This window comes from Poecilia mexicana, unplaced genomic scaffold (genome assembly GCF_051168715.1).
Source record: "Poecilia mexicana isolate PSO_F unplaced genomic scaffold, ASM5116871v1 scaffold_10, whole genome shotgun sequence".
NCBI lineage: Eukaryota > Metazoa > Chordata > Actinopteri > Cyprinodontiformes > Poeciliidae > Poecilia > Poecilia mexicana.
In genome coordinates this window covers 12,833,421-12,861,101 of record NW_028263379.1, presented here as the reverse complement: position 1 = coordinate 12,861,101, position 27,681 = coordinate 12,833,421, and the positions used below count along the sequence as shown (strand labels likewise).

The 27,681-nt window shown below is 40.2% G+C and overlaps 1 protein-coding gene across 2 annotated transcripts in view; it reads right to left on the bottom strand.

The window, feature by feature from the left end:
* The window catches only part of pcdh19 (protocadherin 19), a 79,875-nt gene that overhangs the window by 12,962 nt on the left and 39,232 nt on the right, over positions 1–27,681 (bottom strand). For both annotated transcript variants that reach the window (XM_014982370.2, XM_014982373.2), the window contains exons 3-4: positions 25,483–25,541; positions 20,194–20,366 (exon numbers count right to left, since the gene is read on the bottom strand). In XM_014982370.2, coding sequence (XP_014837856.2) covers positions 20,194–20,366; positions 25,483–25,541 — 232 coding nt within the window. The remainder of the gene's footprint in view (positions 1–20,193; positions 20,367–25,482; positions 25,542–27,681) is intronic.

Below are 27,681 nucleotides of genomic sequence, written 5' to 3'. Positions count from 1 at the left end.
GACATTATTATATGTTTAAATAATCTAAATAGACTACCAGAACAACCTTTCTGGTTATTTTATTTCATTTTTTTTACAAAACGACAATAAGTAGATGAATAAGTCTTTCAAATGTCTTTGTGGAAAATCTGTACCACTTAAGGCAATTGCTGGTTCAGGACTTTATTTAGAATATCAGAGTAAAAGGGGAATGAAAACAAACGCAAACCACAATTTTTTTTTTTTTTTTAGCAAAATGGAAAACCATATGTTAGGCAAAGTACGAGATTCTCATGGCTCCGAAAAGGAGCAATTATTCCTACTGCTAAAATAATATAAAATTGCTAGACATTAGGAAAAGCACAGAATAAACACCCACTAATCTTCTTAATAGTTTTAAAAGTTCTTATGGCTCAGAGTATTTAACCTATGTGCTATTTTGACAAGTTGATATTAGCTGGTTGCTATGGGAACCGTCATACATTTGTGCTCATTTCAGCTGAATTAGTTTTTCTTGTAACCAACAGAAAACTCTTTTTTTTTTAGGAAGCTTTCTGTGTCCATACAGTTTGAAAAAAAACATTTCATTCATCCCAATAAAAGTCTTTAAACTGTAGCAAACTTAAGATGAGTGTTAATCTCTTTCAAATATGTGATGATAATGAGAGAAAAGGTAATTAACTGCAAATTGTTGGAGTTGCTTTGATCTACTTTTCCTTTTATACAGGTGATTTTACTGAAACAAGAAATCAGCTCAGCAGGTTTATGCTTGTAAACCGAATTATATTGTTAGTCTATATAACTGCTGTGGAAAAAAAACTATTCACTGGTGTAATTCAGTGATGAATTTTATTGGATAAAATTCATCTTTTCGGCTGGAGTGTTTTAAAGAGACAATTATTTTAACTTGTGAAAGATGGAGGAAGAGGAAGAATGCAATTATAGTTCAAATTAAACCGAAACTCCAGCTCACCTTGTTCGCATAATTTGATCTGTTTCCAGTTAAAATAGGATTTTGTGGAGAGATATCTTGCAGGGTAGAATCTATTAAAAATATCAGAGGAAAAATTAGATTATACTACAGGTTTGTTTGATAGGAGGTGTTTGCTCTAGCGTGGCATAATTGGTTGTGGTGAATTTCCAGACAAATTGCCTTTAAACGAAATGCTAACATATGGTTCTGGAAAATATATTTTCTGTGAAAATTGGAGATAATTTTTGGAAACACCTTGAGTTTTCCTATCGTCTTGACCTTCACAACCTTCAGTTTTGAAAGAACAATAATGCAAAACAGAGTGTTAACAGTCTGCTCCTAAAATGCAGGCCTGCGTCCTGCTAGCATCTCTATGGCAGACCTGCCCACTCTGCTAAGCAAGCCAGCCAGACCGCCTGCTTCTGTCTGCCTGGCTCATTCTTTCTGCAAAGCATCGACAAAGGACAACTTTAAATACACTGGAACAAATGCAGTATTTCTGTGTTTAAGCTTGACCGAGCTGGCGAGCTAATTTGCTCCTAAACCCTTGAGTATGGGAGGAGCGAGGGGGCAGAAACAGACATTTAAATTACATCCATGAATGGGGCTGAGGGGGGAAGACGAAAGATATACGAGTGGCGATGGAAAAAGAGAATAGACGAGATGGGTCGAAGATGGAAAAAATGGATGGAAGGAACTTTTTCTTCTTCTTGTGTTTGCAAAGCCTACAAAGAGACAGTTGATCATACAAACACTAAATAAGCCACAACCAATTCTCAGCTGTTAACCTGAAAGTATCTCAGGTCAATGACAGGGAAAAATGAAACAGACAATATTTGAACATCATTCGCACTGTGAGAATACCGTGGCTGGCTAACCATTAGCCGCTTACGCCACTGAAGTTTCCTTAAGATTCGGAGAAACCTATGTGGACAAAACTCAGATCACTTTTCTCGCTTCTAGGTTAATTTTGGCACTTGGATATCCTTAAGCAACAGCTGGAGATGTGTACCAAAACCAGAAGCAGACAAATATAACACAACTGGCTACACTGGCTTAGCCGATAACGACGCTACTTTAAGCATCTGCTTTGAAACTTCCCATCAGTGCTAAACTATTGGGCTATTTAAGAGACTTTAGGGATGGCATATGATCAACTGCAGTTAAAAATATAAAAGTTTCCGTTCTTGTAACACACACATTCTGTGAGTTTTGAACTATTATAACACGAGACATTATTGCATTAAAGTCAATTTATGCATCCGCCCATTTTGTACCATGCCTTGCCAAAGTCAACTATTACATACCCTTTGTAGTTTTTCTTTAATTATGGAAAAAATTGTTCCCACACATGATTTCCCCTGATTTAGGTACAAACTTCTCAATGTTTGTTTGGTCCAGTTCTTGGGAAATACGACATCCTGATCAAACTCTACACAGACTCGAGCTGATAGATGACATTCGCTGGAGTCAGACAAAAATAATTATTAAATCCTCAATTGTTAAAGCAAGACAAAGACGTCCCACAGTGGCTATAAATTGTTGAATGTAGCATCCTGTAGCAATCAGGATCTTTCTGTTCCTCAAAAACTGGGCTACAAAGTAACTAAAAGTAATACTGTCCGAAACGGTGAAAAGGCAAAGTGACCAACATCAGTTTTTTCTACTTTAAACGTTCATGTAGCTTTCTAAAATAACTTCATTTCTTCAGAACTTGTTACTGTGTCCGACTAGGCATGACAGCACTGATAAGCTAATATCTAAGGATTTCCTCTCCTGCTGTGAGCCAATGTTTTGCTTCAAAAAAGGGACCTTACATAAGTAATATAATGTGGCTTCTCATTGAGTCGCATTCACTTTGCGTTCGCCAGGACTGTGTGTTTTATATTCCTTTTTATCTCATCAAAGCAGCAAAAGCATGGTGTCTACTTTCTCTCATGTTCTCTTTTCCCTCTTCAAAAAATTGCACTTGTCTCGTTATAAAGCGATCCTTGGAAGTAGGACACTGTAACACGGCGGCGTTGAGGGTACGGAGTGGGACAGGCAGGTAAAAGTTCTGCACAGAGGAAGTGGGCCACCTTGGGAAACGATCATGGCTTGAACAAACAGCCCCATTGTTTCCCACTGAACAACACAGACGGCGTCACTTAGGGATAAGAGGCAGATAAAAGAAATAAAGAGCCACAGCGAGACACCCCCATTGCATCTAGATACATTAGATTTACACCTACTGGGTCTAACTCTTTCTCCAGCACACATCCTGCTTCCCTGTCACGAAGGATGATCTGTTTGGCATCTTTGGAGGCTTGCTGATTCTCTCCCAGGTTTCTCCATTATCCACAACAGCAAGGTCGGCACCATGATGCCACTTAGTATAACGCAGTCAGAACCTATGTCCGCAGCATTAGCCACCCACCAGCCGCCACCACAATATATAGACGCTTGTCAGGAGAAAACGCTGCAGCCGGTTCGGTAAGACACTCAGATTAAATCGCAGGTGGGAGAGTGGTCTGAAGAAAAGAAGAAGGAACTAATAGGCACATCTTTTCTGATTTGAGGAACATGACTACAGCATACATAAGGTTGGTGGCTGGGGTCTGACACAGAGGTAGTAATTGGATTTCTCAGGCCCTGTGCCCACTCATGATAACATGCTGAGCTGTGACATGAAAAGTCCTTATGTGTGGCGAGGGAGCAAGGTGCAGCAGAGTGGAAGTGACAGGTGTCAAAGATCCAATTCCCTTGCTCTTCTCGATCCTCCAGTTCCTTTTCTCGGGAGACAGCCGCGGAACAACCTGCCCCACACTAAAGCCAAACACCACGCTTGACATTCAGTTGCAAATCCCGGCAAGTTAAAGTTATGTAGAGTGCAGCAGGGGAGGCAGAGGAAGGGGAGTCTGCACGTGCCATGGATATAAGGGGTCACGGCCCCTGATTGCCTGGTTTATTTACAGTATATTCTGATTTTAATGGGAGCTGAACACAGAGGGAACTCAGGAGAGGATTGTGAGAGTCGTGCTGCAGATCTTGGAGATGATGGGGGGGATGTGCGGAGTCCGCACGGACACAGTCCCCTCCCTGTCCTCTCCGAGCGTTCTGGCCTCGTCTTTTAACGAGAGCTGCATGAGAAGAGGCACATCATTAAGAAGAGCCATTCTGAGGTTTTCCTGTCTGCCATTAAACTTAACAACCTTCCTCTCTCATTACCTTTCATCCTCCCTATAAAAAAGGGGTAACTCCGATTTTGAAAGTTGCATCAGCCCCACAATGATGGATTCTGTCGCTCATGCAATCAAACCTGAAGGCATTTCTAAATATAGAAGTTGCTGCTGCAGCTAGTGCTGTATTTACATGTTTAACGCTAAACTGTTTTTACATATTACACTAATTTGATATAATAATTGGGTTAATGCCCAGACAGATATGTGGTAGCCTAAAGGAAACAGATTAGCAGCACCACAGACAAACAGAGGCCTTTGAGGACGTCTCTATTTAATGGCAATGAATTTTCTCTAATTTGATTATCAACCACCGGCAGCTATGCAACAACGTAGAGAAACACCCCTCCAGATCCTGTTCTGCTCTTGACCTTTCTCTGAAATGAACCGAGTCAAAGCAGGCAGATTACAGCGTGTCCGCGGCACGGTAATTTAGGCCGACTTGTGGCGTTCAGGCTGTGCACATTACAGTCCTGATCTTTATTCACCAAGAAGACACAGCTGAGCTCAGCAGCAATTAGTGTTTGTTTAATCTGCATTAGACGTGGGCCAGTGTGAGATTCCCATGGTATGATAATGTTGAGTAAAACTACCAGGGTACTTAAAGGTGTTGGTGCTTATGGGGAAATTTAAAACAAAAACGTGTAACCTGATCTAATTGCTATTCCTTCTTCTCTAACATTTCTACTTAACTTTATTGCACTGATTATTACACTTCTCTCGGACTAACAAATCTAACACCATGTTAGCTGATTAGTCAGGCTATTTCCTCAAATAGCCGCTCTGCATTTGGCTGCCTAATAAACCTGCTGCTTGTAGTTTGTCAAATGTAAAACATTATCTTAATAGAGTTGGTTTCCACGACACAATTGTCTTTTTTTTTTTTTTAGCCAGTCATATTTATAAGCAACTGAAGGGAAAGTGTGGCAGCTTTCTTTCTTCCAGTGTGCAGCAACAGGAGGGGGAGGGGCAGTACTGAATTAAACGAAACACAGGCACAACAACTTCAGGTTCTCAGAGTCTTTTCTCTGTAATTACAGATTGTTGTAACACTGAAAGGCTGCCACTAGATAGTTACTTATTAACTATCTACTCAGGTACAAAAAGAAATAGGTGATCCCACTTAAAAAAAAAAAAAAAAAAAAAAAAAATATATATATATATATATATATATATATATATATATTTATTAAAAGTAATCAAATTAAGTTTATCCAAGTAAATATATTAAGTTGTCATATTAACACAAATGTAAATGAAGTAAGTTTGACTAATTTAATTAAATGCCATGCAATAAATTTTTGCTTTTTATGTTGGCGCTCCGTTTTCTTTCCTCAATTGCATAAATAGGAATTTTGATTTATCCAAAGGAACCAGGCCTTATCCATTATTAAATTAATATTTTAAGATGTTTCACTAGAAAATCAAGATTTTAATAGTTAAATAAAAGTGAACAACTGTAGTGAGGGTTACTCTAACTACAGTCTTTAAGAGCTACTCTCCTGCAACCTTTAGATGCATCCCTGCTCCAACAAACCTGAATGAAATGGTTGAATTACTTCTTCTAGATGCCATAGAGTTTGGAAATGAGTTGCTCATTTGATTCAGCTATGTTGGAGAAAGGTTGTGCTTAAAAACCGAAATCCTGGAGACTCCTGCTCTACACTGAACAAAGTCAGCGACGTTGGGAAACCGATTTGTCCTCATGAACCAAAATGATGCATCAGAGCTAAAAACACACTTCTAAGTTCAGAAAGTTACATTTACAGAAAGTTACAACATGACAGCAAACATTTGTGGTTTTAACACTGAAACCTTTTTAAACCTCCATATATCTTGATAAGAGCAACTGGTCCACATTTAGTCTGTATTAGTGAGTTACTTTAAGAGGTGAGTGACGACGGAAAAAAATCCAGGTCTTCACAGAGAAGGTCTGCTGAGAGACGAAATGCAGACGAGGTTTTAGGGTAAACTGCTGAGGAGGGAGATGGAAAAGGGCACCGGGGGGCGGGGAGGATCTGGATCCTGACATACCCCAGAAGGTCTTTTCTCTCTGTTACTGCACCCTCCATCGCTCATCAATAGTTTATAATGTGGGTCACTGGCAGCCATAAGGTGCCTCCCACTCCTGAGGCCGACTCAAAATGCAGAATTACGGCACACTGAGCTCATCTCTGCAAGGTCATGTGGGGGACAGAGCGGCGAACACTGACACTAATTGGTGAATGAAAGATAGTAATGATAGAGGTGGTTTGGATGACTTCTCTTTAACCTCTGTTTAACTTCTGCAGACTACAAATCCAACAAGCACATTCTGCCATGCTTTAGATTTACAGTATGTCTAAGGAAGAGACGCGGGATTTAAACGGCCGTAAAACGTGGTGGGATAAATCACTCCCTCTGAATATACATGAGGAGAGGAAAATATGGAAATATTACATCTCTATGCCTGAGGTAGTAACCTTTTGTTGCCACAACTGAGGAGGACGACATAACTTTACATATTTCTGCTTCATAATCCATTTGAGTAATAATGTTGTCAGCAGATGCAAGGTGAAGAGAGCTGCGATAGAAAAAAGGAAAACGGAGAAGACAAAGGAATTAGGGTAGACGGTGGAAATGAAAGAAGAAAAAAAACAAGCAAAAGGAAATCCCAAATGGATATAAGACGAGGGAGGTAAAGTATTTTTCCCAGAGAAAGGAAGTAATAAGGGTTAAAAAAAAAGACAGATACACTATATGCCGCAGCACTGGAGGCCCTCCCCCCCTCTCTTTCTTCCTTCCTTACCACAGCTGCAGTGATAAATGTCTCTTTGTATTCTGGACAGAGAACTGCAGGCTACAATGTACTTGTCAAAAGACAGCTGATTCTCCCCCCACCCCATTTAAACAGAGTATTTTTAATCTTTCCTTTCATAGGAATAGAGCAGGAGACGATAAAACAAATGCCCTGTGCCAAGACGCATAATGCCCAGAAAATCTCCCCCCATTCACTGCCTGTTTGTGTGCAGCTATGAATGCGCTCCCGCAGGTGTAGCATTGACTGGTGTAACTGCATACTATTTGTACTTTTCCCCAAATTTTGCTGCGTCCTTAATCCCCGCTGTGCAGCCACAGTTCCACTATGACGGCCCCTAAACAGGCGTCAGTGCTACAGGTAATGGAGCTGATTATAGCTATCTGGGCTGTGGGCCAGCTGCCAGACTCTGTCCTGCCTGGAGGGAGCTCAGGCCGCCTGGTGTCTGATATCCTGGGATCCCTGTAATACAAGCCTTGCCTTGGCAGTCACTCTGCAACTACCTTGCCCACTTCAAGCCGCACACAGAGGTTCCTTGGAGGAAGTCTATGGGTCTAGGATGTCCTCATCAAGTTGTTTACTCCACATTGTATTAGTCTACAGTCCTACCTTTTCATCAACAAGGCTGGAGAAGGGGATTCTTTGGTAAGGGAATGTTATTGGCTCAGAGTGATAATAGAGAATTGGGACCTGGAAGTGGTTTTAATAGGTCAATAAAAAATTATGTACACAGATTGCATTGCTGACATAAAAAAAAACAACAATGTTTTTCTTAGGTTATCAGGCGGTGATACATTCTCCCCTGTTGTGCTGTAATTTTTCCAGTCAGCTGAATGGCAGTTCAACCAATAACACCTGAGGCTCATCGAGCCAAGTGGGACAGATCCGAACACCGCGCAGCACGCTGCTTTACGCAGCAGCGCTTCATTTATGATCAGAATATCTTCCTGAAGGTTTCGCTTGAACACAATCATCCTGGAACCGCAAAGAAAACACGTTAAGGTCCAAATGATCAACGAGTCATATCGAAACAGAGAGGAAGCAAACTGAAATTACCCCGATCCAAATACTAATATATGCAAGACGTAACCGTTTTGTAATTGTGTTAAATAAATGATAAACGATTTATCTACGTGTGTTTTAAATAAAGTGTTGTCCAAACAGAGAATATCAGATCTTACAAACAGGACATCAGAAAAACATGTGAAAATAGATTAGTTCTTTACTTTCTTTCTGTATGAAAGATCTACGCTACTGTCTTTATTAATAGCTTTGCAAAAAATATTAGACTCCTACCATATAAATAGATACATTTTTGGTGAAAGAATCTTATTTTTTAAAATATGTAACTCTGAAAACAAACAGAAATTTGGAAACAAAAGTTAACCATATATCTCATGGCCTTAGTCCTGGGCAGCTTATTGAACATAGACAATTAAAGATATTATACTAAATACCTCTGTGTCTGGGGGTACGTGTGACATTTACTCTAGTTGTTACAATGTATTTTCACTTCTTAAATAATTTAAGAAAGTTTTAACCTAAGGAATTTTCTCAGATCTTTGATTTACTGGTCTGTCCAGATGAACATCAACCTCCCACATGGAAAGCGAATGAACAGATGGATAGTATTTGCTCATCAGTGGTAGTTTTAGACCTTTAATCTTAAACTGAAGTCAAATTATGACCTTTGAACCTGAAGTTTTACAACTCTTGGCATAAACACCAGTTTTAATCCTTAAAATGATTCATATCCAGAGCAAGACGTCATGTTTGGGTCATAAAATAGTCACTGCCATTTATATATAGAGCTGCTTTGGGGGATATAAAATTAAGCATGTTTTTAACCTGCATGTGTCTAAACTAATTGCCTTTTTCCCTGTGTTTCCCCAGTACATCACTTTTCTTGCTTCTTTGTCAATGCTAAATTACCATGGAGACAGGAGGGCTTATTCACCTAAATGTAAGTGGCATTTGCTGAAACAACATCCATCCACTTGGTGCGACTGATGTTATCATTGTCCTTGGGAGAGCGTCTCTATAGATGCCTCGAGAAATGTGAAATTTCAACACACAGGAAAAAAGCCACAGTGAATAACAACTTACAGCAGTTCCTTTGAAGAAACTTGCGTTTTTTGCTGTTATGACAGGCATTTGTGCAGCAGCCTACATGAACCTGCGGTGTGTTTGTAAATGAAGAATGGCAGTTCTGAGAGGATCCTTTGTTAACGCACCGTTGTATTAAATTTACAGCACATGATGATAAGATAGCCGCTCTGGGGGGTAAATTGGGTTCAGATTACGATCGCCTGTCAATGGCAGAATGCCCATTTTAGTCTGGTGGCAAAGATGCAACAGCATGGAAGCAGTAATTGAAAGAACCTTCAAGTAAATTGAATTTACCTTAAGGTAGATATATGATTATAAATTAGGAATATATTTTGTTGTTATATACATGTATATTATTTTCTGAAGAATTTACAATTTTCTGCATGCTTGCAAATAGTGTTTGATATTTTTATAGTAGCAACACGTCCCATTTCTGAGATACGCAACACTGTTCTTCCACAAGAAAAAGGACAGATCGGAAAAATGAAGATTCCTGCTAGTCTGGTTTCATGTACTAAACATTTGAAGCGGTTTAAAAAATGTTGTTAGATATTCCAGTTCATGTTTCAATTGTCTATCTACTGTGGTTTTAATTGCTGTGTTATTCCTAACAACAAAAATAATAAATCCTCCCTTTTTGTTTAATCACAAATCCAGATAAAAAAATTCTTCATCTCAAACTGTGTTTTAAAAAAGTCTTCTTGGTTCTGAAGTATTTCAGATTTTAACTCGAGATGATTGTAGTCGAAACTGTAAGAAGTTTGGCATGTTCTGAATCAACTTATTCTAGAAAAGGTTGATTCAGTATGTAAGCATTTCAAATTTTGAGCAAGACTTGACTAAAGCCAGTCTGTTAAATAAATCCTTATTAGTTCAGCTTGTGAAGCTCTAACATGTCGCTAACATTTAGCCACCAGCATTGTTTCAGCAATGCTGCTAGATAAACAACTTAACTGGACAGAAGATTTTTCTAGGACTTGCTCTACAGTAGGTTATTTCATATTTTATCACAGATAATTAAATGCAGTCTGGACACAAGAAAAAACTATGAAATAGCTGTTTGCTAACATTCGCATTGTTGGCAGCTCATCTTTCTGACACAGTTTGTTGAGAAATAACCTGGAACAGAGTTTTTTTTTATATGAAAGAAATATTTTTATAATAAAGCAGGGATGGATTTCTGACATGTTACAAAATGTGTGTTTTAAATCCCTGCTGGCAGGAAGCTTTGAAAGGGAGACCTTTATTGCTTCAGCTTGTGCAGAAGGATACGCTGCATTCAATAGTAAATACACAAAAGGTTGCATGGCCTCTGGACGATATAAATAATGTGTGGTAGAATTGTGCAGGGCATGTTCCCTGTTTGGAAAATGCAAATGCACACCAACAGGTGTCTTTCTCTGTAGGCATTGCTTTAATGTAACAAGGTACATTTGAAAGTGACACAAGCCAAACCCACGAGGCATTTGTGATTTCAGTACTAATGTTACTGCAGTCCTCACTGCTTTGTTTTACCCCACAGTCATGGTTGCTCCTTGCTTTGAATTACAGTGGGAAGCGGCTTGTGTCCACGCTGCGACCTCAAAGAATTAAACACAATGCAGTGCGGTTAGAAAAATGGCTGCTGCCTTAGTTCCTCAGACGAGAACAGGATCAATCAGGGCCACAAAAGGCAAGCAAACTGGAGACAACGCTGTAGCGCCGCTTCTTGAATTTCACTCTTCTCCTCCCTTCCTACCCGCAGCATTTCTTTATTCATCTTTCTCCCTGTGCCTCTCTCTTTTCCACTCCATTTCTGATTAACCTTTATAGACGCACACCTGCATGCACACAGAGGCTCCTCAGTGTGTTGTGTACGCACACTCTCAGATGGATTTAAGATTCAGGTACTCTCCCCTTCTCTCTTTAATACACACTCGGCCCCCATCAACTTCTGCGCATTACCTGCTCTTAATCTCCTTCCCTCTGTCTGGGATCACCCTGATCCCCCTGTTTTCCCATCTGCTGCTGATTGGGACCCAGCTTGGCAAGGTGTTCAACAAACAACCGCGATTCTCTTGGTTTCTGCGGAGATTATTAACACACCTAGCATGGCACAGCGTCATGAATAAGCAATGGAGATCCGGAGACCTATTTTCTGTCTGCCTCTGTGTTTCCTCCCTCTCTCCAAGTCTCTGTCTCTCACTCTCCCTCCCTCTCTCTCTTTTTTTTCTTTGCCCCGTCTCGTTGTGAACTGAATGCCAGGATTGTCTAAAAAATGAGCTGTCAGTGGAGGGCCTGCAACGAGATACATCAGGCTCATTGTGAGCTCTAGAAAATAATGAACTATTCCCATTTCTCTCTCTGATATGTTCAATACGCTATCCATGACAAGTGCAAAGAGATAAGCAGTCCCCTCTTGAGCTGATTAAATACACTGAGTACATTCAGAAGAGCTTTGACAGCACGCGGGTTCAGCCGAAGTCATTATGGTATTATAACGTTACTATATGTTTTCCGTCTCGACTGGAAATGAAGACCTTTTGTGTGCGGCTTGTCTCTGTGCTCCGTTACAGACGCTACCCGGTGGCAGCAAATGTATACAGACAATAAAAACAGAGCTGGTTAATAATGTCTGGTTTTCCACTGCAGGATTTCAAAGAGGAAAAAAAACAAAAAAAACAGATCATTTCTGTATGCGTTTAGGTTGTTGACACCATAAAAGACCCCAGAATGAAGGTGATCAACTTGCATTAGCTGGTAAACACCAAAGTGGCGACTTTACACTGATTTTGACATACATGGATTAGTATTTTCACTATTTTTAACCAGCTCATAAAATGACAGAAATGAAAATAACGCCAACCCCTTTTTAAATTAAAGAAGTTTAAAAATATGTTGATATTGTTGCAGATTACCGTATTTTCCAGACTATAGAGCGAACCTTACTATAAGCCGCATCTACAAAGTTTTTTTGTGTGTTTGTTTGATTCTTTTAAACTGGAAACTTACATATATAAGCCGCTGGTATCTCCACCGCTCTCGGTTTTTAAGCAGCCCTGCCTCTCCAAAGCCGAACCATGGATTCGTTCACGCAGCGGCTCTATATCCCTCCTCTACCACCAGATCGATGGCCTTCAACTTAAAAGTGGCATCATATGAACTTCTTCATGTGGTTTTCATGATGAGGGTTTGAGTTTGAAAACATCTCTCCGCTGTGCCTGCTGCTAGCATGTGCTTGTTCTAAATGAAAATTGGTGCATTCTTCTTTGATTTCCAATTTTGACTTCCAATGATTCACTTCCTGTTAAAGAGCCCCCTGGTGGTTGAAGAAAAATCCACAGAAAAGCCGCACCAGTTCTAAGGCATGGGAAAAAAGTAGCGGCTTATAGTCTGAAATATACGGTGTATATATATATATATATATATATATATATATATATATATATATATATATATATATATATATATATATATATATATATATGTATATATGAGCGTGTTTTCTGAGTGTGTCGTTAGTTTTTACTGTAATTATGCTGCTGCTGTCTTTGCCAGGTCTCCCTTGTAGATCTCTGATCTCAGTGGGACTAAACTGGTAACATAAAAGTTAAATAAAATAAAGACAGGCTTATGAAATGTTGCTTTCTTCTGTAAGATGGGAGGTTTAATGCCCAACATGTCTCAACTCGTACCTACCAGAGAATGTTTTTTAACTGTTTTGACAACTAAGGACTTAGAAGTGCTTTCTTTTAATCTTTTAATCTAATTATAGTCTACTGTAGGAAAATGTTGCAATGGGACTCCAGTAAACTGAATTAGAGTTATTCTAGTATAATCAGGGCACATAATCTCTCACAATTCATAAAATTCAGCTGTCTTAATTCATAAAAGTTTACTCCAAAATACAATAATATTTAACTGAATTAAATTACATGTGAGATTTGAACATTTAATGGGAATTTATCTCTAATTAATGGAAAAACTTGATTACAAAAGCAACAAACACACACTCTATGATTTAATTTCCTAAATGTCCCCTCTTTGGGGAAAATAAAGAATATTTCTATTAAATCCAGAGGTACAAAATGGTTTCTTTATGAAACAGAAATGACAGTATTGACGGAGAAGTATTGGCACGGACTGGCGAAGGAGTGAATTAACCTGCAGCTGCAAACATCTTCTTGCAAACTGCTCCATCTCTGATTATCCTAAAACTCATGCAGGGCTCATAAAACACAACTCAAACTTTTTGCTGGAGTCAATCAGAAAACAAATAAAAACTTTTGAATGAGTAATTTGATTTAAAATATGTAAAAATGAGGAGAAATCAATTGCAGTCGCCTCATAATAACTCAGCTTATGCCTCAGGTGACGCCACCACATCCATGAGAGGGTGGAAATTAGTTTCTGAGGTTTATTGATATTTAAACAAGTATCATCAAACTAGGAAGATGAACAGAAAACCTGATCATGGCATGTTGTTTTATAGTTGATGGACTGCATGTGAAGTGAGTTACAGAAAAGTCCGGGATGCAGCTTTAAAGAAGAGCAGCCACAGGGGATGTTTGCAAAAAGACGTCAGGCAGCCAAAATGTGCCACATTTGTTTTCACTTGTCTCCAATAACGTCATGAAAAAAGGAAGAGTACATTTTCAAACGATTCTTGGAAAAAAAAATTGTCAGTATGCTTTTGAAAATATGGCAAAAACTAACCTGGAGGTTGTGAGCAATTTAGAAAGAAAAAAAAACTTAAAGGAGAAATGAAAGCTGCGTTTGAACAGAAACATTTTTTTCTTTTCCAAATCGCTCAGTGGGAAGGAAAAAGAGCAAAAAAAATCACATCTTTCCCTCTAGTCACATGAGTCGTTTTTTACAAGGTGCAAAATCAATATCAGTCTGCTCTGTTTTATTATATTAGGTGTAATTTCAATATGACACAGCCAGGCACCTCACAGTGTAACAGAATTTCATTCACTGATAAGCACCATAAAAAAGATAAGCCCAGATGGACACGGCTTGGAATGACATTTTATTTCCTTCTCTTTTTTATCCTCACGTCTCCACAACTCGGAGGCAAAAATCTGCATGTCGGCTTGTTCATTACAGACTCCACTACACCTGCTAGCAAGCATGGAGTGTGTTTGCACTCTATCTACCTTAATGTTGCACCCAGCTCTTTGTCACTGTCAGCCATTTTACCTCCACCGGTTCCCACATTAAATTAGGCAAATCCAAATCAAAATGGATGGTCTCAGAGTGGAGTTCACTTGTTAATCTAATCATAAAGAATCACAATGCAACATGTGTCTTGTACAGCAGTTTTGATGCCTAATTCAATCAGATGTTGTTTGGGAATCAGTCACATCCTCTGGCAAATTCCCATTTACCTCATAGCAAGAGGAATGGAGAAAAAAATCCCTCCTGCCTGTCAGGGATTTTGTTTCTTCTTCCCTTTTTATTTTCCCTCACTAAGACTGCTTAGTAGACTCTCAGCTCATCTCTCAATCTCCGTCTCCCTTGCACACAGACTCTCTCCGCCTCCTGTAGTGTTGTCAGCACAGCCCCGTTCCTGTTGCCTTCCTGATTCTGACACCTGTCAGCATTTTTCGTTAGTAGATCAGAGAACTGCAAACTAGAAATGTTCCCGTGCCGAATTTAGGGCAAGTTCGTGGCAGAAACATGTGAGGTGCCTTTACTCTTCCTCTAATTCAACAGGGGGAAAGGGAAGTGCTTGACTGGCACAAAGTTTGGGAGATGTGGGTTGGAGGTGTTTGCAGTCTGAAGAAAGTAGAGAGAAAGAGAGAGAGAGAGAGAGAGAGAAGAAAGGTGGAAGGAGGGGGAGGAGGGGCTTAAATCAATTAGGAACAGTGAAACCCTGCGGATCTACTGATGGAAAAAGGGAATATGAGGAAATGTGCAGCCCACAAAGGGGGCTTCCATTCCTGGGCTTCAGCTTCAGGCACACACCCACAGGGAGCTAACAGATAGATGAGAGATATTCTCCAGAGGTGGAGGCCGAGGAATATGTCAGAAATAAAGGCGCCCGTTTCCCTGCTCTGGCTAATTGAGCAGTCCTGCATCCCATTTGAGACTAGCAGCCCAGGCAGGACTCAATCTACTTGATGAGCACTTATATAGTGACCTGGAAACAATACCGAAACCTGCTGCAAACCCTCTAAAACCAGAAAATGGCAACGCCGCAAACGACGCGGCGCCCCCGTCTTTTCCACTCCTGCTGAGGTAAGTTGAGCGATTTAACAATACATGAATCTTAATCCTTGAAAACCATAGCTCATCCACATCCAAGAGGAATTACAATGTGAGCTACAACAATCAAAGAAAGTCGGAAAAAATAGATTAAGCTCCCTTTGTCAGCAGCCTCCTCAGAGCCGGCTCCCCTGACACTAATGGTTCCACAGAGCCGAAGCTAGCAGGTCCCCTATTTCAACAAAATCCCCCCTAACTTCACAGACATGCCTGTAAAGATAAAGAGGAATTCATTACATGTAGTTCTTCTCCTCAGTTTACAGCTACAGCGACTTCGTCCTTTTATTCAACTGGTATCTTCTATAAACGGAAGATACCCTTCCGTTTATAGATTTTAAGAGATTTAAAATAATTTGGTCCTCAGATGCTTTCCAAATCTGATCCACAGGGTTGAGGGATGTTTAAGGTCAGCTCGCTGAAAGGAGCACACACTCCTCTTTAGGCAGGGATTCAACAAGGAGTTATTCACTCAGATGTAAGTCGAAAATCTCTTCACAAGCACTTCACTGAACGTCACCTCGGTAAGCCGGGGGAGAAATAATGGCTAGAGGAAAGTCCAACCCACCAGGGACGCAACACCGTTACTGGACTGTCCCTCACTGGGATCACCAAGTGGGGTTGACGGACACCTTTAAAAATTTGAGGTTCCTCTGTCTTTGTCTAACACAGCATGTCTTCTGGGCAGACAATGCTTCCAGGGGAGGACCTGTCATGAGGAACAAATAGGCCAATCAGAAGTGATGATTTTAGAAATCTTATACATAGTAGCTTAGACTTCCTCTTCAGCATCTGAGACAAAATTATGGGTGCACCGATTGCAGTTTTCTGGCCGATTACCGATCTTTTAAAAACCTATCCTGCCGATTCCAATTTTTGCTGATACCAAAGCTTTTTGTCTGAAATATTGATCAATATACCAAGAAAGTTGCTGGTGGTCATGTCCGGCCCACCAGACATGACCATGTAAAAATCGGCCAATCACCGATCTCCCAAAAATAAGGAAGTAGCTGTGCATGAAAAGCATGAAAAGTTTTTTTTTTTCATTACTATTTTGAGACATTAACGCCCAAAGTTGCTCATTTTTTTTCTAAATCACAAAATCCAACCAGTGGCACAAAAGAGCAAAGAGGCTTTAAAAGTGACAAATTCAGCAATTTAGTTCACTCTATTTTATCTATTTATTTATATTAACCAGCTTTTGATTTTCCTTCATGATGCAAGTGTCTGAATGTTTGTCAAGTAGTAGAAAGATCACAAATAGGTCAAAGTTTAGGAGAGATACAGCAGTGTAAAATCATAGACACCAATTTTTAAGGTGGAGTATGAATAGGATATGCTAACTGGCTAAATCCTGGTTTATCTACTGTTTTTAAGTTCATGCTTTTTTTTATTAAAATCCCTGAACTCCACTAGGCTTCTGGTTTTGTTGTGCTCACCCCAATATCATTAGCGGCCCCCATCTGGACACCTCTTAAAACATTTCCTGGAGACGCCCTTAATTCCTGATCAGAGAGGAGGGAAAAATCCATTGTGTTGTGGCTAGTTAGCGGCTCAATGCTGTCACACAATCAGATTCCCACATGAAGGTTAACAGAATGAAGGGAAGGCCGGGTCTTTGTCTAAAGGTAGCGGCTTGTCTCCTGGGCAAACAAAGCCTTTGCATGGCACTGGGAATGGTAAACATTTGCATGGTGAAAAGCCCCAGAGTTTAACCCTTCCTCCCTTTCCTCTTACAACTTCCTTTTATCAACACAAGAGAAAAGAACAATAAAAGTCAAATACAGACACACAAAAAGTAGGTGCTGCTATCCTTAGCTAGCGTGCTGCTGTAGTCCTTTGGCAATCGCAGTCTCTCAACTTGTTTTCTCCTTTAGCTGGCAGGAGACGCACAGCACACTACACAGCAGATTTACTCCCAGAAGACATCTTAACAGCGGGGCGTTTAGCTGAGATGCCGCTTTGTTTTCTAAAAATCCCCCCCTATTCACACAACAGAAAAGTGTCCGTTTTTGTTTTTTTTTGTCAATTAAAACAGACGATCTCAAAGTAAAATGCGCATCAGCACATAATGTGTAACCACTGTACCTCTCATCTTCCATAAACCTCAAAGGTTGTTTTTCCGCCTTCATGCTCAAGTCGGTTCCTACGGAGGGGTAAAACAAGCAGCAGGGAAACGACAGAGCCGCGGCGTTCTCCCGAGGCGCTCCGGAGATATTCTGATCATGTGAAACTCGCATAGACCGGGAGAGACGGATTCAACTGTGCATCATGTGCCCATCACTGTCAGCCTTCTCTGCCCTTTAACTGTGTAATTAGACCAGTGAGATGGAAACAGGGGACAATTTCATCCACCATGTCATTACATTTCTGCATGTCATCTTTGGGCAAATCATTTAACAACTATGAACAGCCCCTCTGGTGTGACCACTGTAGCAGACTGACATCCAAAACAATGGGGAAAAGAAAGATCCGAGTCAGCCATTAGCTTCCCGACAGTCTTTACAGAGCTCCTCTGTCTCTGGTATCGCAGCTTTAGACATTTCTTGGCTTACATTTCCATAATTCCCAGTCAATCCATTAAGATCCAGCAAAAACAAGAGAATGAAGGAATGGACAGAGTGAAAGGTGGATTCATCAATGGGTGAATACTGGAGAATGGATGGACAGACAGATGGTGAGAAGATTGATAAAAGAGAGATGGATGGACAGATAGTAGAGCATGTTTTTCTTTTGTAAAGTTTGATGTGTCACCAAAAAAATCTCCCTAACCAGCTTTGAAAGAAAGACAAACAGGCGGATAGACGGATGAATGGATGGACAGACAGTTGGAAGGACGACTGGACGGATGAAATAATTGTTAAACTGATTAAAAGAGATCCTCTTGGATGGACAGATAGATGGATACAACCTTTGAACAATGGGTCCAGGAATTAAAGAATAAATTTTTCCAGCCTTATCTATGCCAGAAAAAATAAATCTAATTCCACATTTTTCCATAATTTTCCGCAGCGTGGAGGAACCTCGTCTTTACCAAAGGGAAACGCTGGGGGAAAAGTGACTCTGCGGCGAGTGGAGATGAAAGAGGAAGAAAAGAAAAAGCCAATAAGAAGCAAACACATTGTAATTCCACACAGATACTCTGTTATCATCTATTTTACTCTGGTCAAAAGAATGGACAGCTCTGTGAAATAGCCTCTTGTTCTGTTTACCGGCAGTGTTGTGCTGCATTAGACATTCAGGAGACACGCTTCCATTTTGCTGAAACAGATACAATCATCGGTGGTGTTAATGAAAAACGCACTGCCTCAGAGAGCTCTCCCCCTTGTAATATTCTTCATGTACATTATTTCTAATTGTCTCCAATAATGAGATCCCACTACCAGAAGACCTGTCAGTGTGCATTCTTTGGAGGCATGAAGATTTTTTTTATTTATTTTTCGCAGGTTGTGAAGTAATTACAGCTGGCAACCACTAGACAGTCAATTCACTTTTCTGCGCCTATTAAAGGCCGACGCTGCCGGGCGAACACCCGGGACAATTCGGTTCTAATGGTCACCATTCGCTCTGACCCCGCACACCTGCATCTGCATCTCTCAGCCAAAAAAAAAGCATCAACAATAAAAAAACGAGAGCTGCCGGCCAGAAAGACAGATGCATTTGTATCGCTCAATTCTCGATGAACATAAAATGAAGGTTGCATGATGTTATTGTTCCCCCGTCAAACGACATAAACGGCAAAACTGCTCCAAGTGAAGCATCTGGTTGGGTAAATACGCCAAGATGAGCCTGCAGACATCTTTTGCTGCATTTCAGGCCACACCCACAAACTTAACAGGCTACTGGTAAAAATAGATGGCTAAATAATTCAGATAAATCACATCGTGTTCATTCTTGAACATGATGCATATTTTTAAAGCAGGATTCCTTCCCGCCTGTCTTTGGCTCATTCAAACCTCCTGCCTTACGTGAACTAAAGAAGCAAGAAAATGAATTAGTGAGTGACTAGACGGTGTTTTCTGGGGCATTTTTGGTGTGAAATGAGCCAAAATTGTTTTGATGTCAAACAGGAAGAGAAACCTTGCGCACGCTGAAGGAACTGGAGCAAATGTGACATGCGGGCAAGCAAAGGAATTCCTCCACAAACGCTTTTCATTCAAACTCTAATTACGAGCTAAACTGCTAATTTTCAGATCATCTCAAATTGTTGGACCATTTTCACACGTGTTGGCGAGCCGCAGCACCTGTGTGTGCAGTTCCCTTTGAGCTCATAAATACCCCCAGCAGCATCCTGAAACAGTTTCATCCTGCTATTCTCCTCTCGCTGACCCCCGCTCTCTGAACCAACACGACCTTGTCACCTGACCCCTGCCGGAGGAGTAAATGTTTCTTTTTTAAAACAGCCGATCAGAAATGAAACATCAACATTAATTCCCTGCTAAACGCTCCCACTGAATAATGGATGAGGACACAAGCGAAGATATGTAGATTTCCACCTTCTGCTCTAATTGCTGCCATTCAAACACGTCTGAAGTCGCCCTCGCTTCGAGAGCCGGCTTGGCTGCTATCAGTCAATGAAGTTGCCTAAGCTGGAATCAAAGGGTGGCCTTATCTGTCAGGGATCCCTCACATTAGCTGAGAGCAGGACATCAAAGACAAAAAAGGGGGGGGGATGTTATTTATGCACATCTGATACCTGCAGTGGACATAATGGATCTTAAAAGATGTCCTGGTTGAGTAAAAACGGACTCAAGCACACACAAAAACACACAAATCCATATTGGGCCCTATTTTGAAAGTGGAAGCAGCGTCCTCCAAACCTCTTAACGCGCTCAGCCTGCACACATAACAACAGGCGAGTACTTCCTTACCTTGGTCTGGCAGCTGGCAAACATTGGGGGGGACGGTCATGTTCAGCATGTCATTGACAGCCGTGTCAACATAGTGTCCTCTCTGGACGTCATGTTCGCTGTCGGTCTGGTCGCTCTCCTCGTGGCCGCTGTCCTTCAGGCTGTTGCCCTCCAGGTCCTTGAACGTTGATGTGCTACATGGGGGCCAGGAGGGAGAAAAGGGAAATGTTGATTAACTGTCACATCACCTTTTCTAACACGGTGCTCATTGTCGCTTGGTCCCTGATGGATTTTGACTAGCTGCCTGTCTTTTAATCTCCCCCCCCCCCCCCCACAAACAGAACATAGAGAAACTGGCTGGCCTATTTTTGGAAACTCCACTCTCCAATCTTTTTATAACCAGTGAACACACCATATTTAAACTCTCTTTGGTATGGAAGTTGTTACTGCAGGAAGACGACTCAATGTTTTTGAGTTTTGGTTGTGTCAAGCCTGACTTTTTCAGGTTCTTATGTTTTGAGCAATTAATACCAAATGAAATGGACCCAGAGCTGATTTTAGCAGAAAACAGAACGTTTTAACATGTTCTGGGCTGGAGACACTCTTGGATTTTGAGGCTGTTGTTGAAAAAGGTTTCCTGTATATTTATAACATACAGGATTTAAAATTGTGGAAATTTCTAGCTTAAGGTAATTGATTCTATTCATTAGGAAACGCAGAGAAAATCCTGAGGATATTGGACTAATCAGTAATGGGTTGACGGTTATTTTGATACATCATTTTGTGTTTTTGCAGTTTTTATTCATCTGCTGCAGGATATTTTGTGTCAACCAGTTTGAGACCTCAAAGAGAAGATTTCATTTAAGTAATTTTTTATAATTGACTCAAACCTACTGTCATTTTAATATGATAAAGAATTAAGTTATTTGTAAGATTTGGGTAATTTGTTGCTATTTATCTCTAAAATATGTTACCACAAAGAGCATGAAACTAATATCTAAGTGCATGGAAGCAGGAAAGAATGAAATATCAAGGCACAGATATGAAATGGAGTCATAAAGTGACAAAGGAAAATCTGAGCTGGAGTAATCACTAACATCGAATACTAAAGACAATTTAAAACTCGTTTATCTTTTCTAAAAAAAATAAATAAAAAAATTTTGTAAAACCTTGTTTTACAATAATTCACCAATTCTTCCACTGATAAAAAAAAATAACTAGTGATTTCTTTCCTGAAAGCTAGAAATAAGTATTTTGAACCTTTTTAAAGAGAAATATTAATCTGTTTAAATCTATCATCAGTTCAAAGTATCATAGTTACTGGAGGGAAGCATTTGCCTACAAATCTCTGATTGCTGTGTCCATAAACACGTAACATTTCCAGGGATTCAAACCTGAATAGTAGTAATTTATTTTAGAATAAGTTACCATTAAGCCGTGAAAAGAAAAGTCTATGTCTGGCTTCTGTTTGCAGTTTCCACAAGATAAGAAGGAGGTGCAAATCTTTTGAGAGCTTTTATGGATTAAGCACATATTTCTGAACCTCACAAAGCAAGTATGTGGTGATTCAGACGGGGACATTGTGGATGGATGCGCCGCCTTCAAGGACATTTCAACGAACAAACAGGAGGCACTCGCTCACTACAATCAAACAAATACTGCAGTAATCAGGAATTCCTGGAAGGGAGACGGATGAAGAAAGGCGCTGGAAGCATACAAACGGACATCTGTCTTGTTTGGGGCTCACAGTCAATAAAGATGGTGGGGTGTGGGGGCCACAATCAACAGCTGCACAGTAACAGCGTGATTTCCCCTCGTTTGATTCCCTTCCCACTGGAACAAATCCTACTTTACAAACAACACTAAACTGGAATGAACACGTTTCTTGCATGGGAGAGAAAATAAGAAGGGTTGGTTTGTGAGGAAGGGGGGGGGAAAGAAATCGGCGTAAACAAAAAGGTACGGTAAAGTAAAAGGTGGAACAGGAGGAAGTGAAGGACAGTACAAGGTAGAGCTGCATTCCTCGGCCCAAGCTGGGAGAGAGGACCGCAGCGGAGGTAATGCCGGCTCTGATGTTATCACTGTAATTGCACCTGTCCCAGACCATAGGCTCCCCGGCTCCTGGGGGGATTTCTTTGTAGTATCCTGCAGAGGCCCACACTTGAATGCTCTTTGTTTATATTAATGCAAGGAATCTTTTTTTTTTTTTTTTTTTTTTTGAAAGCGGGAGGGATGAAGTATGGAGGGGGAATTACCTTAATGGGTTTTCAAAAGGGCGGCACGGCCTCAAACAAAAGAAAGGCTTGATTGTTTTACCGCAGGTAAAAATCCAAGAGCTGCAGCAGGAACAGTTAGAAACCCTCCGGAGGCTGCAAGGAATTTCACTTTGACCCCCTTCAAAACCGTGACGCTGAATTCCTGCAGCCCTATCAAGTGTCCCGCATCAAGTGGGCTGAGCAACAATGCACAAAGAAAACATTTATTCTTTGATTCTTCACACAAGGAGACCTCAAGTGTGTATTATTCATGAAAGTGTTGCCTTGAACACCTCCAGAGAAAACCTTTAAATAGCGTTGAGGAGCTGCTTTAGTCCGTGTGAAAGTCTGAACTCTGGAAAACTTAGAATGTGGAAGAATTTAGTACTTTGTGGATTTAATCTAATAAATCTTAGTTTTGTTTTGTTTTTTACAAAGTGTCTCATAAACAAGTTTCCTACACAATACAAAACACAGAAGGCTTTAGTGCCTTGTTTCCTTCTTTGTCATCCTCTCTTCTCTCCTTCCTTCATTCCTTTTCTATTTTTTTCCTTCTGTCCTTCCTTGCTGTACTTCCTTTTGTTGCTTGTATCCTTTTTGTTTCCGTTCTCTCTTTCCTTGCTCCCATCCCCTTTGTTTCCTCCCTTCCTTTCCTTCTTTCCTTACTTGTATCCTCTTCTTTCCATTCCTTCTTTTCTTACACTTATCCCATTTTTTCCTTCCTTCTTTCTTTCCTTCTTTCCTTACTTGTATCCTCTTAGTTTCCTTCCATGTACCCTTATTTCCTTAATTTCTGTCTTCCTACAATCCTTATTTGTTTGTATCCCATCTTTTCTCTTTCCTTCTGATTTTTTGAATCCTTACAGCCTGCTCACTGTGGAAATGTCTATCAAATATTCATGGTGAATTTACTATTACTATTTTACATTTTAAATATCAATGTTAAGAACCGAGACCCTCTGGAAAGTTGAGTCTGGAAAAGTCTGCAATCTGAACATGAAGGAGAAAAGCAGGAACTGTAATCGGGTCGGTGCCTCTGCCTGTCTCCCTCTGTGCGATGCGGCCCGCTCGGTCGAGACCCAGCTCTCCCTCCATCTGGGAGAGACCTGAGGGCAGCACTAATCATTAATAATTACGACGCTCAAAGTACTTAAATTATCAAACAGCAGAACAAGCCTTACTTTGATTTTTTTTTTTTTTTTTGTCCACGTAATTAGTGGAAGCTGCAAAGAGATCATGTTCAGAGCCAAATTATCTCCAAGGTGTAGAGAGGGCTAACGCTGGCCTGCATCTCCCAGTCAAGATCATCAGCAGAGCAAGATGTGAATTTACAAGAGAGTTTTGGAAACGATATGTGCCAAATCAGACGTGCTTTCAGAAATAAATCAAAGCTTGAGGTGAAAAACTTTACAGCAGATTTGTAAAATACAGGAAGACTGGCCAGAAACTCCAGAGAATATTGAGTTAGAGCAAAAACAACAACATTATTAGCCATATAATAATGATGAAATGTAGTGTGAAATATCACTTCAGTGCACATAGCATAAAAAAACCTAATTAATCTCATTAAATGTAGGTTATTTCTCATTTGAACTGTTGAAATTGTACACGTTAAAACCATAAATAGATGATTTTTCTAAGCTTATAGAACGTGTTAACTAAGCTGAATTTTGGGGAGGAAATTTTCATTTTAATTAGTTGGAAATAAATAAAATGGGTTTCCTATGCCTCTGGGATTAGGCAGCTTATTGAAGGCAGACTCTGCAGGGTTCCTGCAATTTTTTCATGCTAAAATTAAACATTACTCCAGACTCAACTTTCCAGTCCTCTGTAGTCATTTTAAATAATAAATACAACTAAAACCTTCACGATGAATTTATGGCAGATGTGTGTACAGTGGGCAGGGTTTGCATATGGGCAAAAAAAAGAAAGAAAAGACAGAATGTAAAAAACTGGAGAATAAAAAATATAAGAAAGAAAAAATGGAGGCAGATCACAAGGAACGGTGCAAGAGAAGAAGGGACCAAAACCAGGGCAGAAACAAGGAAAGGAGAAAGGACACAATGTAGGAAGGACAGACAAAATCAAGGTAGAACAAAATAAAGAAAAATGGAAAGAGGAACACAAATAAGAAATGGAGAGAGAACATAAACGAGGGACAAAAAGAAAGAATTGAAATAAAAACAGAAGGAAGATTCAGAAATAAGAAAGAACACAGCATGTTTATATTTCTGCATTTCTGCATTTGGCAGATGCTTTTATGCAAAAAAAACCTGCTATTGAAGATGTAACAATGCAGTTAAAGTCAGAGCTAATAATGAGCAATTTAAAAGGAATCCTCTAATTTGACGATGTAGAAAAAGAGCGTGCGCTCAAAGGGAAAGGCAGAAAAATAATTTTTAACCTGTTTTTTTTTTTTTTTTTTTACTTGTTCATATTTATCCAGACCTGGAAAACATTGAAACCAAGTACCCTGGTTTTCCAGGCTGCATGGAAACCCTGACAGTTCCGGTTTTACCTCAAATGCTTTCATTTGTATTTCTGTAACATTGTGTTCAAATGCTTTTTATCTATTGAGGAATAAGAAGTAATTAAGTTGATCAACTTTATCTTAAATATTAAATGTTGAACTTAGGGATAAAGTGCCATTTCTTGTGCTTGCAAGCCGGAAACGAATGTAGTAAAGTGAGTTAATTTCTCACATCTTGTGAATTTTTGATAATAAGAGCAGACTTTCCTGCAGTAAGCCATATGTCCTGCTGATAAGTAAAATCAGAGAGCTGGAATAAGTTTATTCTAAAACATGAAACCATCTTTCTCATAGTGAACAATCTGAACATCCTTTTTAAACATTTGTTTCCACTAATTGCTTCACAGAGTAACATTATTTATCCCAAAATCTCATCCTCCCCTTTTCAATTACACTGAGTAAAAAACCAAAAAAAGCATGCAGGTACACATGCAAGCTGCACCAAGTGGTGCTCTCATTAAGATAAAACAATTACAGATAACAATGGTAATGAGGTGCTGGTAACAATTCCTAATCAAGACATACCTTTTAATGAGGTGGGCTCTGCTGTTCACATAACTGGAATCAATGGAATAATTCTCCGTCTGCAAGAGAGTGATGAAGAGGGAGGGAAGGAGGGAGGGATGATGGGGGCAACACAGAGAGGTACTTTTAATAATGGAAGCAACCAAAATAATGTTAGCAGTAATTGGCTTTCAGTAGAAATGTTATTTTACACAAAGGCCCTGGTGAGCAGCCTCGGCTTTCAAAGGGCTGATTCCTATTCTCTTTCAAAGCACACACGTAGAGAGGCTGACTGAGAGCTGAGAGCAGCAGAGGAGAGTGCTGCAGCGAGCGCAGCCGCTCTTCTCCTCGTTGCCCTCCCCGCTCTCGATCCCATGCTCCCTCCCCACCCTGCCGGTCAGCCCACTGTCTTTAAAATGGAGTCATTAGGGAGGACAGACTATCATGCAGATAGGAGAAGAAGCAGAAAGGTTCTCCTTTTCTCCCTCACTCTCTCTCTCTGAACTCCCTGCTTTTCCCATGTTGGAGAAGACATTAATGTTGAAATATTAAATAAATAAATAACTGTAAGAGCAGTAGATGAAATTAAGAGAGTACCGGGGGAATCTTAACTCCGCGATTGCACGATGAAAAGGCTTTCAGAATATGCATTCAATAGATCTCTGACCCATATTAAAGAACAGTTAAAATGGATCCTTTGGTCAATTTTTCCCACATTTATTCAGTTAGTAGAATCTATGACAAAAGGAATGAGAGTACTTTTGTGCAGGTAGCCCCTCCACATCTGCCAAACATCTACTGACTCTAGGTGAGACGTCAGAGAGCAGTGGCAAATCAAAGACCTCTCCGAGGAATTTCCCCGTTCTGCACCAGGCCAAGATATGACTCCTCAGACAAAGTCGGACACGAAGCAGGAGTTTCTGCAGAAAGAAAACAGTCTTCACTTAAAATTCCACAGAGGAGACACTGTATCCTGATAAAGCCAGAGTCAACGGCTGATTTCCGAGGAAAGTGTAGCGTACCGGCATCAAAGCCTTGCTGAAAGAAGAAAACCCTCTTTCCTAATGTTAAGAGAGGTTAATGCGGCTCTGGAGCACAGTTGCTGATCATCAAGTGGACCAACTATTTGACGCAGGCCTGCTGTTGAGGCAGCAGTGGGCCTGCGCAGCTGTCATACACATTGACAAAACACATTTGGACTGAAATGGAGTATGACTGTGCAAATGCTGACCTCGTTAGAAGGTAACTGGCTTCAACACTTTGACTATTTGGATTGCTACTAGGTTCCAGCCAAGATAAATGTCATTTAAGGAAAAAATAAAAGCACAAGCAGAAAGCTAATCATTAACAGGTGAGGTCAGATTTTGACCAATTCATGCCAAATCTAGTCATTTGTTACCTTTTCAACAATAAGAACGCCGATTCTGGTTGGCTATTAGCATTAGCCTGATATGTGGTGGCTAGCTAAACTTATCCAATCAGCACTCCAAAGCCATATTGTTTCTTTAGTACATTTACTACCAAAACTGTTGGTAGAAGTAGCACAACTGCGCACAAAGATCTCACTTTTTGTTATTTGTTTAGGTGAAAGCTAGGATTAGCACTGAAGCTAGCTGTTCCCGAAAGTTAGAAACGAATCATTTTAAAACATCCCAATGCTTAAAAAATAAGACAAAGCTCTTATTTTTTTAATAATCTTTTACTTTTACCCTGTGATAACCATCAGACAGATAATAACTATAAACTGTGGTATTTGGTGTCACCATCAGCCACCATTGTTTGGAAGTGCGTCATAAATTGCTAGTGCTTCACACATTTTGTAAGCCAGTGCCACACTAGGATGTCTAAACTCATCTTGGCACAAACTAATTGAGGAAGTTGGAACCGTTCAGCCTTGAGAACTGCCTAGATGGCTTAAATTCAACAAGGTCAACAGGAGATTTTGGTCTACGTCAACAAGACAGCATCACAGAGTTCCTGCAGATTTGTCAAGGAGTCAAAAGTCCTGATCCATTTCATCACAGAGGTGATTTAATGGCTTGAGATCTGGTGACATCTGAGCTACTGGACAACTGAAAAATCATGCCCATGTTCAAGAAATTAGTTTGAGATGATTTGAACTTTGTGGCATGGTGCATTTCCCTGCAGGAAGTATCCATCAGAGGATAACAACACTGATATTTAAGCAATGCTAAGTTGCTACTAGCGGAGAGAAAGTAA